At 35.9% G+C, this 13,596-nt stretch overlaps 1 protein-coding gene across 4 annotated transcripts; it reads left to right on the forward strand.

The window, feature by feature from the left end:
* The first annotated feature begins 4,172 nt into the window (after positions 1-4,172).
* On the forward strand, positions 4,173-12,494 carry figla (folliculogenesis specific bHLH transcription factor). 4 transcript variants are annotated; one of them, XR_008531693.1, is made up of 6 exons: positions 4,173-4,468; positions 5,633-5,779; positions 5,888-5,977; positions 7,457-7,609; positions 10,734-10,854; positions 12,339-12,494. XR_008531693.1 is itself a non-coding variant. In XM_054611666.1 (6 exons), exons 1-5 carry the CDS (start codon positions 4,268-4,270, stop codon positions 10,746-10,748), a joined length of 606 nt encoding a protein of 201 aa, XP_054467641.1. In that variant the 5' UTR covers positions 4,173-4,267; the 3' UTR covers positions 10,749-10,784; positions 12,339-12,382. The 4 variants fall into 4 exon arrangements, 2 of the variants coding, with proteins under 2 accessions (XP_054467641.1, XP_054467640.1); XR_008531694.1 differs by having other exon boundaries at positions 10,734-10,850; XM_054611666.1 differs by having other exon boundaries at positions 10,734-10,784; positions 12,339-12,382.
* Positions 12,495-13,596: the final 1,102 nt, after the last annotated feature.

Raw genomic sequence — 13,596 nt, forward strand, 5'->3', positions numbered from 1 at the left:
GTCGACGTCATCTCGAAACGAAGGCGCTGATTGGCTGCAGAGAAGCCCCCGGCGTGACGTATTGTCCATGGACGTACAGAGAGGTGGACAAAGTAAAACAGGCTTAATAATGTTTGTTTCTCGATAATAAATAGTCATTGACGTGTATTTTTTTTTATTTACAGGCATCCAGTACTGTATTTCAGCACAATTTCAAGGCATTGCACTTGATTTTTCCCCCAATTTTAAGATAAGATAAGTTAAGATAAGATTACAGTCATTTAGCAGACGCTTTTATCCAAAGCGACTTACAGGAAGTGTATTCAACATAGGTATTCAAGAGAACTACTAGTCACCAGAAGTCATAAGTGCATCTCATTTCTTAAACAAGCATCTAAGAGCATAAACCAGAGCAAAAGTACAGAAACAAACTAATACGAATACAATAAGTGCTAAAATAAGTTAAAATAAGATAATCCTTTATTAGTCCCGCAGCGGGGAAATTTACAGGATTACAGCAGCATAGAGTATAGTGCAAACAAGAGACATAGTAAAAATAAAAAATAAAAAAAGTATTATAAATAGCAAATAAGCAATAAAAATAGTAAAGAATCTACAGTAACTGAAATATTATATATACAGACTTATGCCTAACCCACAATTATGCTGGGTTAGGCTCTATTTTACACTATTTTACACTCACTACATTCAGCTGCGGACTCAAGCTACTTTGCAGATGTTTTTTTTTTACTTATTTCGCATACTTCAACTGTGTGATTACTTATTTATTATACTTGTTTTGATCTTGTTTTTTTCTGCTTATGTCTCTTGTGTGTTCGTTTGCAATATTCACTCTGCTGCTGTAATCCTGCAAATTTCCCCGTTGTGGAACTAATAAAGGATTATCTTATATATATATATATACACACACACCAGTACACCAGTATATAACATGATATAACACTATAACACCAATATAACACCAACAATATAACACTATGAAAGTGATGTTGATACTTGAAAAGAGAGAGGCATGAAAGGAGGAAGAGGGTGATTTACACCGCCACACTACCATCAGTCAGCCTTTGAGATACTGTACATGTCTCAGAGGCTGAAGACCTGTGTTGTGTTTGATCTTTTGACATGTGATGTGATTTTCAACAGTTTTGACTTATTAGTTGCTAATTTATGACCGCCTTGTGAAAACGCACGTTGGCCTTATAAAATCAGGCATGTATTGACAAATGAATATGTATGGCATGAAAAGTCTTGAGATATATGTGAGCCAAGAACAGTACAGATAATTGAAAAGAACTAAGCAAGGGAACATGAGTAAGGTTTACAGCAAATAATGGCAAACAGAGCCATCAAGCTAAACTAGAAGGAAAGACAAAGTTATTCATCCATATAATGCGGGAAACCATGAGCCTTTACATTTATTTTACATCTCATAAATAAGCAGTGCACACAAATGGTAAGGTATTGAGAATGGCCTTGTGAACATCTGCTCCTGCTGTTTACTCTGTTAAAAACATACATATATATATATAGAGGAAGGCTGAGAGGAATGAGTGGTACGTGGTAGCAATATTGAACAGAACTGGCATGGCAACCACAGAAAAACAAGAAGTTTATTATTCATTTCCCTGAGGCCTTGTAGGGTGGGTGCATGGGATCCATAAACTAAGCTGTTTGAGATGAGACTTCTTTGCACACTCAATGCATTTGCTTTAAGAGGTGTGAGACTAATTGGTCTGAAGTTAATAGGACATTTGTCCTGACTTGTTTTTGGTATAGTAGTCTGGTAGTAAGGTAACTTGACCTCAAACATAAGGCAAGAAAAAACAATTCTTACTTGAATCCTACCAAAGATATCCTCTTTGACATATAAAATGTCTTAATGATGATTGCAATCTACTTTTCACAACATATATGTTTACAGAAGAAAACTGTTCCTTTATGAAATCCTGTGAGAAAAATATTTTTATACTCACGGTGGCAGCTCTTTATTTCGATAACACAGAAAGAGATGACTTAACATGACTTAAGCTATAACTGTTTATAAATGTCCCTTGCCTTCACATAAACCATGCAACTTTTGTCCTCCCGGATAAAAATTACAAATGCAAAATTACCTGTGTTTTGTGTTGCACCTCCTAAACTTCATTCAAACTCATTATCAGGAGTTTTACATTAATTATTTTCGAATTCTCGTCAATAAACCACATTAACATTAAATCATTATTATAAATATTTATACCCCCTTTACCTACCTACATATATTTGAGCAGAAATTATAAATTATTTGGATTGTCACATGTGTTTGTTTGTGCACGGGTGGTATGAGTTGGCCCATGAGGGGTCAACTGGCAGTCAAGCATACACACTGCAATCTGCAACAAAAAACAAAAAATACGAAAGTGTGAGTGATTTCCCTATAACACAGGAAGACCAGGTGCTGTAAAGTTGAACAATTCAATGAAAGTGGTGATTTGCAAAGAGCGTATGAAACCATCTGTATTATTTTGGGGAAATTAGATAAAAGAAACCCATTTAATCCATGATTAAAAGTTTTCCAAAATGCAAATACAAAGTTGAATACTGAACCCAATTCGTAAAGATGCAGCTATCTAAGGGTCAGATTAAGGATTTAACATGATTTCCATATTAAGAGGAGGTAAAAACACCTTCCATCAAATCTTTTTTTTTTCCGAGATAGCAAATACAATTACTTTTCAAATGCATCCAATGGCTTCTACGTTGTCCTTAATATATTATAGTTATTAAACTTTAACTTTTAATTTCTAGTTAGTAAAATTCTTCTAGTTTCTTCTCTTGTTTTGAAAGCTTTTTTTATTGTCTTCCTTCATAGTGTTCTTCAACTTTCCTCATTTGTTTTCGTCCCTCTCTATTCCAGATATTTAGTAGTTTAATAGTTTCTCCATTTTCTTAAACTCATTTGAAAAGTGCACAATTCCCAAAGCTAAAGACTGTACCCAGTGAACAATTTGAACATACAGTACCAGTCAAAAGTTTGGACACACCTTCTCATTCAATGTTTTTTCTTTATTTTTATTTTTTCTACATTGTAGATTAATATTAAAGACATCCAAACTATGAAGGAACACATATGGAATGATGTGGTAAACAAACAAATGCTCAACAAACCAGTTTTATATTTTAGATTCTTCAGAGTAGTTGAATGAGAAGGTGTGTCCAAACTTTTGACTGGTACTGTATATTCAAACGTACATGCCAGGGGGAGAGATGGAAAGACAGAAACAAAATAATACAAAATGAAAATAGAAAAACATTAAGAAATAATATACAAAAAAAGACACTAAGGCACAAATCCTGATTGTATAATTACAAACATATATCGAGGGCAATGCATGACATCTTTGTTTTTATAGCTTTTTTGTTGTGACAGTAGTTGATGGTTTTTAAATATAATTCAAACTCTTTGTAAAAAACACAAAAAATAGGCCTTTTGCTTGTACATTTACATTTATGTACAGTACCAGTCAAAAGTTTGGACACACCTTCTCATTCAGGGGTTTTTCTTTATTTTTATCTTTATTTTCCCTGCTGCGGGACAAATAAATGATTATCTTATCTTATCTTTACCTATATGTCTTGCTGTTTGCTGCCATTGTACACAAATTTCTGCCTGAGTTGTTCATTTTTTTAGGATGGTTTCAGCTGTCTCTACTCTTAATATCGCCTCTAGTGTCACTTTAAGTAAAAAAACATAGCATTTTCCCCTGTTCCTTTGGTTAATGCCAGGCCCATATACAATACCAGTCAAAAGTTTGGACACACCTTCTCATTCAATGGTTTTTCTTTATTTTTATTTTTTCTACATTGTAGATTAATATTAAAGACATCCAAACTATGAAGGAACACATATGGAATGATGTGGTAAACAAACAAATGCTCAACAAACCAGAATATGTTTTATATTTTAGATTCTTCAGAGTAGTTGAATAAGAAGGTGTGTCCAAACTTTTAACTGGTACTGTAAGTTTGCCTAAAAGGACAAGAAGCACATTGAGGCCTCCATATAATGCTTATTTTGACATAAAGGCTTATTTTTTACTTAAGTTAGATAGCCTCAGAAGTGTGAACATTATATCTGAACTGTGTATAACCATGCAATCCATCCTGGGGACTAATTAAAGACGTGGCCCAGGTGTGACCAGCAGCAGCTCCCTCTCCTCCTGTCTGTGCGCTATTTACATGAGAACGTGAAAAATGAACAGGAGCAACAGGCTGTCAAGTCTAATATATGTCATTGGTTAAAATGAAGGTGCCAGAGGAGGAATTAATGAGCGACATTTTGAAGCGGCTGACGGGCGAGTCTGCACTGCCCGCATACGGCAACATTGAGAAGTTCAAACGGGGAAAGGACGGCTCATACTTTGTGGCCGAGGACTTTCATGAAACTGTGAAAAAGAGAGAACTGGTCAACGCCAAGGAACGACTGAGAGTGAGTGTTACTCTTTAAAGTGCATGTTTGACAGTTTATTTAATGTGTTAATGTGACAGGAGGGCAGCCACTCCACTGCCGCAGCTCCGGCTCAGAATTCAAACTCATGTCAGTTGAGCTACCGTTGAGCTAGCAAATTAGCTGAACGTTAGCCGTTCCCTGGCTAGCGTTAGCTGTACTGCTGTAACGTTCGCTGTAACGTTCGCTGTGACGCCATGACGTTAAAACGTAATAAAACATGTCAGTCGTTATATTTAAACACAACACCAATCATTCAAACTAGCTGTAGCACAGCAATAATACATTTAATTAACTTGTTTTTTTTATTTTACTATTTACTATTTTTACTATTACCAACCGTGTCAATTAATGTTAGTTCTGGTGTATTTTGAATATGAACAGGGCTGCATTATTATTTAAAACATTAGGTAAATTAATGAACAGGCCTAAATCTCGTTTTAAGAGGTCTTTTTTTGGCAGTAAGCCTGAAACCTTTTTTAAAATTAAAATTGTAAATGTAGTTTGGCACAAAGTGGAAGAAAGCAAACCATTTCATAAAAGCTGTTAAACCGGGGAACTGAATATTATAGGATATATATATATATATATATATATATATATATATATATATATAAGGTTTATGATGTAAAATCATATGTCTAATCTTGATGTCTGGAAAATAATAGTATTGTGACAGTAATGATTTGTGCCGATGATCTTAAAGAGCTAGTAACATTCAGTTGGCTAAGTTGCATAGATTTAAGAGAGGTTTGCTGTAAAAGAGGAAAAGGAAGGAACGATATGGCCTTGTACTTGGTACGACTTGCATCTGTCCTTCAATAAAATATATACACACAGAACACTGCAATCCATAAATAATGATTAAATGTTAACAAACACAAACACATAAAGAGGATACGTTTATGCCTTTTGCATGATGTGCTGGGTTTTGCACAAAACAGTTGTAACTCATACCATCAGCAATAAAGAATGAACTCAAGACAAATGTCACTGCTTAAAGCACTTAACAATCTTTAGATTCATGTTCTAATTTATCATCATTTTTTTGCTTTGTTTACATTTTGGTTACATAATGTCAGAGAAAACGTTTTGAACGTCTGATCTGTCTAGTTAATGTGAAACTTCAGCCTCTTTTCTGTATAGATCAGGAACTTGAACACCATGTTCTCCCGCTTGAAACGCATGGTGCCACTAATGCGACCGGACCGGAAGCCCAGTAAAGTGGACACACTCAAAGCTGCGACAGAATACATTCGATTGCTTGTTGCAGTTTTGCAGGACACAGACAGTGTAAGTACTGCATTCAGCAGGACTCTATAGAATGACAAGTGTCCTCTGATGTTTTCCACGGACAGCACTGACACTTGATGTTGATTATTGTTATTTTCTTTTTTGCAGGATGATGGCAGTGGAACTGATTTCCTAAAGAATGCAATCACTTATGGCCAGACTGAGGGCTTGGGCAATGACCTATGGAGGGTGGAGGATGTGAGTTTTATTTTTTTTCCACTGTACGGTTATGACATGTGGTTTGATATATTTTAGTTTATGTGAACTAAAATTATGACAGGTTGATATGGAGAAAATCAAAATATCACAATGTTCATTTGGAACAAATAGCTCCATATTGATATTGCAACAATAATGAGGATTAACTATTGGTGCTTTCACAAAATATTTACTTATGCCATTTTCCGGTACCCAAAATCTAAGATGAGAATTGTAGTCTCATATCATGATATAAGAATTAACTAGAATTGTAGCGCTACAATCACAACAATTTACATTGAAACTAATCCATTCAGTGTGCAGGTGGGGATCTCATCAATGTGAGGGTTGGCACAGAAGCCCTCTATTACGCTTAACACCGTTTCTTAGTGGATGTAGTGGCTTCGGGGTTAGACCCCTAACAATGTACCAGCCTATAGTACGTGTATCTTTTAAAAGTTAACACTAAGCATCAGCTCTGGGAAAATAAAATCCCCAATAAATGCCATGTTTGTAATGAAAATAAAATGAATCTGTTAATTTCCAGTGCAGTTTTTATGTATTTATTTTGTACTCCAATACATTAGATTAAAAATAAAACAATGGCTACAAGGTTTAAGGGTGTTTGATGGCATTTAAAGATAGATAGGTAGATGGATTAGCTTTATTGTCCCAATAAATAAAAAACATCACAAAAACATGTAACCATCTTAAAACGCGCACTATGAGACGTTTGAATTTCACAACAAGGCAGATTTAAGTGCTGAAGTGCCCGTGTATCCGTTGCACATTGCTGTATTGGACTAGAATGAAACCTAAAGAGTTCTGCAGCTGGATGGAGGATGGAGCAAAGGATAGCTTCAAGCAGTTGGTTTTGCACAAAGAATCTTCTTCCTAATTGCAGAGGTTCATATTCAGAGAAGAGTGCAATGATTTTGCCTGTTTCATGGCTTCCATAGCTCATGATGCTCTTCAGGATTACCCGGTAGAACATCGATTATGATCTTACAGCCCACTCCATGCAGCCTCAATCAGCTTAGGAACTAATTTTCTTGCTATGCGTGTATTCCAGCAAAGAAAGCTGTCTGTGTTTACAGTTAAGTGTTTGTACAAACCCTCATGTCCTTCAGCTCCTCTAAAGCCATATAGGTAAGTACAAAATGCAGAGGATGGCATCTTCATTGCCTCACTCATGCTTATACTCAAATTGATATGTATCTTACATCACAACACTTCAACATTCTCGAAGGCCTAGGCCAAAGCTACAGAAACAAAAGATAATTGTCCATAATTACTCAAATGTAACAGTCGCATCACATTATATCATGCAATGCAGCGGGTCAGTGGTCCTAAGTTATACAACCATAATGTAGGTTTTGTAAGGCAACTGTCATATATTCTCTTTTCAAGTGATTGTTTAAAAGTAGAAGGTTATATTTTGATCAATTAATTTATGTGCATGCTTTTTTTCCCTGACAGTTGCTGAACATGTCAGAGGAGCGTATGGAAGATGGATTCTCCATGCCCCCAGAACTGGTAACAGAGGACGGAGATATGACCCGGCTGATGTTGCAACATTGTGTGATGCCTGCCTACCAGTTCATCATCCAAGTAGCACCTGATCAGACTTTGGTAACTAATTTCCCTTTCCTAGTATTCAGCCTAATTTTATGCTTGATGTTTGTCGGCAACACTCCAGCTACATCTCTGAAGCTGGTCAGGGAGATGTAATAGTGCAGCAATTAAAAAGATGGACAGTCAGACTGTCAGTCTGAAGGAAAAAAACCTCACTCACGACACATGTTTACATTTTTCCCTGTAAGGGCTTGAAATTACTTCATGCTCTTGATGAGGTTGACATCACACTCGTCTCCAACGCGAGGGGGAAGTGACACTCAATTACTGCGCTTCCATCCTAATTATAAGCCTATAAAATAAAGCCTCAGGTTAAAACACCATAACGTTTCTGAATTATTCCACAGTAAAATAAAAATAATGTATAATTTAAATTAAATTATAATTGAAATCCCTCGTTTGCTTCTGACCGCGGACCATCTCTTAGTTAATTTCACCTGTATGATTGAACACAAAACAGTGGTGTTATGTATATTGAGTTTTACATACATAAGGGGGGGACAGAATATACAGACATATAAACATTGCAAAGTTATATAAATCACAATCAAATTGTTTTAATTCATCTACAGATCTTTCTTTTTCAAAAAGTGCATTTATAAGAACTATTAGAGTAGGATGAATAGATGATTAGGGTGAGAACACAAGAGCAGCAACATTTGTTTACTATAATAAAGTCCAGTACAAAATCCCTCTAATATGTCAATTTTAAAGCTAACAATCAGTAATTTTTGAAACTGTGTCAAAGAAGGGCTATTTCAGGTTGTGAAATACAGCTGCTTTGTCACGCCTGAGTCACAAGGCCCCCTTTTATCATGTGTTCGTATGATACAAAGCGTCAGTATTTGATGACCTGGGATAGGAACGGGTTGTTGTATCGTAGTGTTTTTTTTTATGAGCTTAGGCCCCCCCACACGCAAAGCCGATGGGATAAAGAGATGCATTTTTTCTACATACATTAAAAATCCTGCAGTGCAACAACCTCCCGCAGGGTTGCGAGTGATTATATTTGTGCTTTACAATGTAGCCACCGTGAAACAATCAGAAAATAATGTTTTCTTTCTCTGACTCACTGCTTTGTTCTCATTAACGCCTCTCCCTTTTCCCTCTCTCCCTCTCTCTCTGCCTCTTTCTGCTCGTTGAGTGGGGGAGGAGGGGGCGACTTTGAATGCTCTGTGGTAACATCTACCCACCTAATGCTGCCAGCATGTAGTGCCTTTTGAAATAAGTTCTCCAATTATAATTTTTTTCCATCATAACATATTTACCTACGACATTTTAAAGTTTGAGCATAACAAATATGGCTGTTTTTAAGGAATTTCTTCTGCTATAGAGGCAGAGCGTATTTAGGTCCCGGCCACACCTGAGAGGAAACGAAGCTTTGCTCTCCATTGACTTTGTATTGTGTGAAGGTGCCTTTTTGTCACTTTCATCTGCTAGCAAATAACAGAAAAATGCCTAAAAGCTGCTGTGTGATGGGTTGCACTGCCACCAGGGTAAAGAACCCAGAACTACGTTTTTATAAGCTGCCCAACCGAAAAACTGAGCCCTTTTTAAAGAAGTAGTGTGTAAGATTTAGTAACTTAGCAGTGAGGTTGCAGATTGCCTCCAACTGAAACCCCCTCCACTTATTGACTTACTAAGAAATGCTTAATGAAGTATATTAGCCATTCAGAATACATGGCCAGACTGATGGCTTGTCTAACACTTATAACCTTAAATATAAAACGGTATTTGTGTATTGGTCGAAAAATATAAGGATTATAAAGACAACATAAGCCTTTTTTATGGAGGGGTTCCAATTACAGCAAGTTGAAAACTAGACCCAGTTAAGGCGGCCGGCTTATGGCTCCATCCTGGAATAGAACGCGTCACATCTACTGTGTTATATCTATGGTTACCATTCATTAACATTATGATGCCTTCAGGCTCGATTTAGTAAAAATGAGCTTTGAGCGAAGATACATTATAAGGTGATCATGTTATATTCAAATGTAATCTTGTAAAATGTAGTTTTTGGGGTGAAACTTGATTACCTGTTAGTGGGTGAACAATCCAACGCTTGGTAAATTCTGCTTCACAATGATAGGAAATCCAAAAACAATTCTATGGGCAGATAATATGACCGACATCCTCCATTCAAAATGTAACATGAGGAAAACATTGTCTATCAACTTTAACGACAATAATAAAGAATAACATTTTTAGTTTTTGACGGTTTACACTGACTTCAGAGCAGTTTAAATGATTTGTTGTGACTTTTGTGAAAATTAAAGAACGCTTGAACCTAATAGACCAGCTGCTATTAAAGAACAAAACAACAACAAAAGCGGCAGAAAAGGTTGATTGGGATTCTCTTTAAATTATATTTGCCCCCTTTTTTTTCTGCTGATCCGATCTGTGATTGAAAACCTTGATACGATCCGGACAGTGAGTTTTGTGATTTGTTGCACCCTATCACCAATTGGGGAAATATAAAATTAAAAACCTTGTTGTGCTTTTTATGAGTTAAGAATGAAAATTATTAATTTATTATGCATGTTTTGTTGATTTAGAGCTCACTTAATAAGATAATTCAGCTCATAGACTATGTGAATGCAAAAATATCCTCATCAGTTGTAGACAAATTATGTAACCTTTTGAACACAATACAGGCAGCCTTCATACTGTAACCAGGAATAAACACAGACCCCTCAAACAATAAGCAATCAGACAATTTTAATTCCTGAAATGATCTGACAGGAATACGCCACAATTACAGCAGGCAATCAACACAAAGAATTTGATTGTCATCAGACCATTCAGAGCGTCCTCACAAGTGCCTCATCATTTGATTGGATGAATCAAGGTGAAGAGGTTTAGATCAAGACAGGACCACTTTTTTTATTATTCCATTGGCCTGACGTTCTGTCACAGTAGCTGTCGAAAAGCTCTCCTAAATCTGTCTAAAGTCCAAAGTTGAACCTGATGCACAGGACATTTGTCATGACCAATTTATCCTCAAGTAGCTGAAAAATGTTTTATTGATGGCAAATGTATTGCTTATTCATGCTTTTTATTCCATGAAGAAAAATACACTTTTCAGAACTCTGACGTTATCTCCTCCTTCTTTATGCAACAGATGTCTCAACCCTAAAGCACATGGCTTGGATCGACACTGGAAACCTGCCAGGTTGGATGTGTTTAATACATGAATATCTAATCAGTTCAAATCCAGATGGCTGAAATCATACCAAAAGTTGGTAAGATTTTGTCTTCTTCTTCCTCAGATTCTACCTCTTCCCCGTCCTCCTTTTCTTCAACTTTTCTTCTTCTTCCTCCTTTTCTTCACCTTTTTTTCTTCTTCTTCCTCCTTTTCTTCTTCTTCTTCTTCTTCTTCCTCCTTTTCTTCACCTTTTCTTCTTCCTCTTCCTCCTTTTCTTCACCTTTTCTTCTTCTTCTTTCTCCTTCTTCTTCTTCTTCTTCTTCTTCTTCCTCATTTCCTTTTTCCTCCTTTCGTCGTCTTGTTCTTGCTTTTCGTCTAATTTTTCTTCTTCCTCCTTTCTTTCTTTTCCTCCTTTTCTTGGTCTTCTTCCTTCTTTTCTTCTTCTTTATCCTTTTCGTCGTCTTCTTCATTTTTGTCTTCTTGGTCCTCCTTTTCTTCCTCATCTTTTTCGTCGTCTTCTTCCTCCTTTTCTTCTTCTGCCGTCTTTTCGTCTTCTTCTTCCTCCTTTTTGTTTTCTTTCGTCTTCATTATTATTGTCATTATTATTTTTATTATAATTAATTGTGGTAGTAAAAGCAGTAATAGTACAATTGAACCACATTGGTCTACTATTATACAAATGCTGCCCCAATGTGATCAGACAGATGATTGTCAATTTCATGAAATTGACAATTGGTACAAAACAAGCACCGGCCTATCTCACAGAAATATATTTCATGCCATATAAGGAAAAGCACATGTGTAAATGATAAAGTTAATGACGACTAAACTGCATGTGGCTGCATCAGTTTCAGGGTCCTGCATGCTGGCTCTCTGTCACACTGTGACGTCCTACTCAGACGCCTGAATTGATTGGAGTTATGTTAACAGTAACACCTGTGATGTTCCTGCTATGACAAGTCAAAATGTCTGCTGTGAAAAAGGCCTGTTGCTTGATATTGTTTCCGTTCAGAGGGCCTCTTAATTCAGTTTTACAACCAGAGTATATGTTAGTTTGTTAACTGACCTATTAATAACTGAAATGTATTGTTAGTGTTAAGGGTAAAAACCTGGTTGCTTCCTGCTGTTATCACGACCCTGTCACTGTCCCTAAAGGCCCAGCACTCTGACACAGATGTGTTCAGTCATTTTGGCTGATTTGATCACTGCCTGTATTGAAATCATGTGCGTCTGGTAATTTGCTGAGTTCACCAAACCCTTGCACAAAGTAGTTATTACCCCTCTTTGAATGTGTCGTGCTTTTATTTTTTTTTCACTGGAGCACAATGGCGAGAAAAAACAAGAGTATTGTTTCTCAGTGATTTAAACAGCATTGTTACACTGCCCTCTTTTGGCTGAATGTTTCAATCTCCCTTCAGAGTGATCAGCAGTGTGCTGAGTTGCTACTGTAACCAGAATGTATAGGTTAGGGTGTAATAAAAGCGTCTGCATCACTGCGGTGTGGTGGAGGGTTCACTGAATGCAGTAATTGTGATGAATAAACTGTTATTTTAGAAAAGTATTTTTTTATTTTATTCTTAGGGGCCTGTTGAAGAAAGGATGTTTCTTGAAGAAAATGCTATTTTATTTGTCTTGTTTAATTTTGCTTTTGAAATTAAAATTTTGTTTGAGTAAATATGAATGTGGTTTTATTTTTTTATTTTACAAACTGTATCCTTGACAGCCCTAAAATAAAATGAACAAGACGGACTCCTTTTTTTTTTTATTACTGTCTGAAAGGGTTTGTCGTTCAAATGATATCAAATAGATGCCTTCTCATTAAACTATTCATTGTACCAACAATACCAATATTACAGTTATACATATTAAGTGAATATTATCAGCTTAGAAGAAACTTGTACCAAGCGGGCAGACATTTGTTGCGTTACTGGCTCTCATAATGTTTTATGCACTTATAATTAATGCTGTGTTTGAGTTGTCTCGTGTTAAAACGCTTTAATTTCAGGTCTCATTTTCATCACACTACTACCATGTACTAATCTAATTTCAAAAATAAGCCTGGAAATATCAAGATGCCTGATGAATGTTGCGATCAGCCATTGTAACTATTTTTATTAAATACATCATGTCATTTAGGACATTTATGTGTCCAGAGAAGCATTAGTTTTTGTTTTTTTTACTGGAGTGGATGGAACAATAAGATTTTTTTAATTAAGTAAAATGAACAATACCACCGTATAAGAATACTCCATCATAGAAAGGTAAAAGACCTGCTTTCAAATGTTTATCCAACTAAAAAGGTCATCAATGCATTCAGACAAATTTACCTAACGTATCAAAACAACATGTAGCCTACTCATTATATAGAATCTTATGTTGTATATTATTACTGATGCGTTAATATTTAAACAGCATTTTAAAGGTCGAGTAATCTATAGCAAGATATTAGTGTGTGTTTTGTATGTAGAATCTGTATTAGTGTAACAAGTAACAACTGTCAAATGGAATAAGAAGTTCAAATATTTCCTTTTGTATTTTATTTTGTAGTAGATTAAAAGTAGAAAGTGGAAATAGTCAAGTTAAGTACAAGTACCTCAAACGTATATGTAAGCATAGTAATTGTGAAAAACTGCTGTTACTTTTTTGTGGGTGTGAATCTTAATTCAGAAGTGACCAAACCATCTAAAATGCCATTTTTTTTTTTTTTTTTTACAGTGTATAGGCCACAGGCACTTCTCCACTACAACAGAAGGTGGCGCCCTTCTGATGGGCAAACAGTGGCCTAACCAACTAAACAACGTTTTAGGAGCCAGCATTAGAAACCCTGTTCATAGGCTTT

The sequence above is a fragment of the Anoplopoma fimbria genome, chromosome 13, assembly GCF_027596085.1.
Source record: "Anoplopoma fimbria isolate UVic2021 breed Golden Eagle Sablefish chromosome 13, Afim_UVic_2022, whole genome shotgun sequence".
In the NCBI taxonomy this organism is placed as follows: Eukaryota; Metazoa; Chordata; class Actinopteri; order Perciformes; family Anoplopomatidae; genus Anoplopoma; species Anoplopoma fimbria.

Coding starts and splice junctions, on each gene's coding strand:
- figla (XM_054611666.1), top strand. CDS start 4,268: ATGTCATTGGTTAAAATGAAGGTGCCAGAGGAGGAATTAATGAGCGAC. Junction 4,469..5,632: donor ACGCCAAGGAACGACTGAGA/GTGAGTGTTACT, acceptor TTTTCTGTATAG/ATCAGGAACTTGAACACCAT. Junction 5,780..5,887: donor TTTTGCAGGACACAGACAGT/GTAAGTACTGCA, acceptor TCTTTTTTGCAG/GATGATGGCAGTGGAACTGA.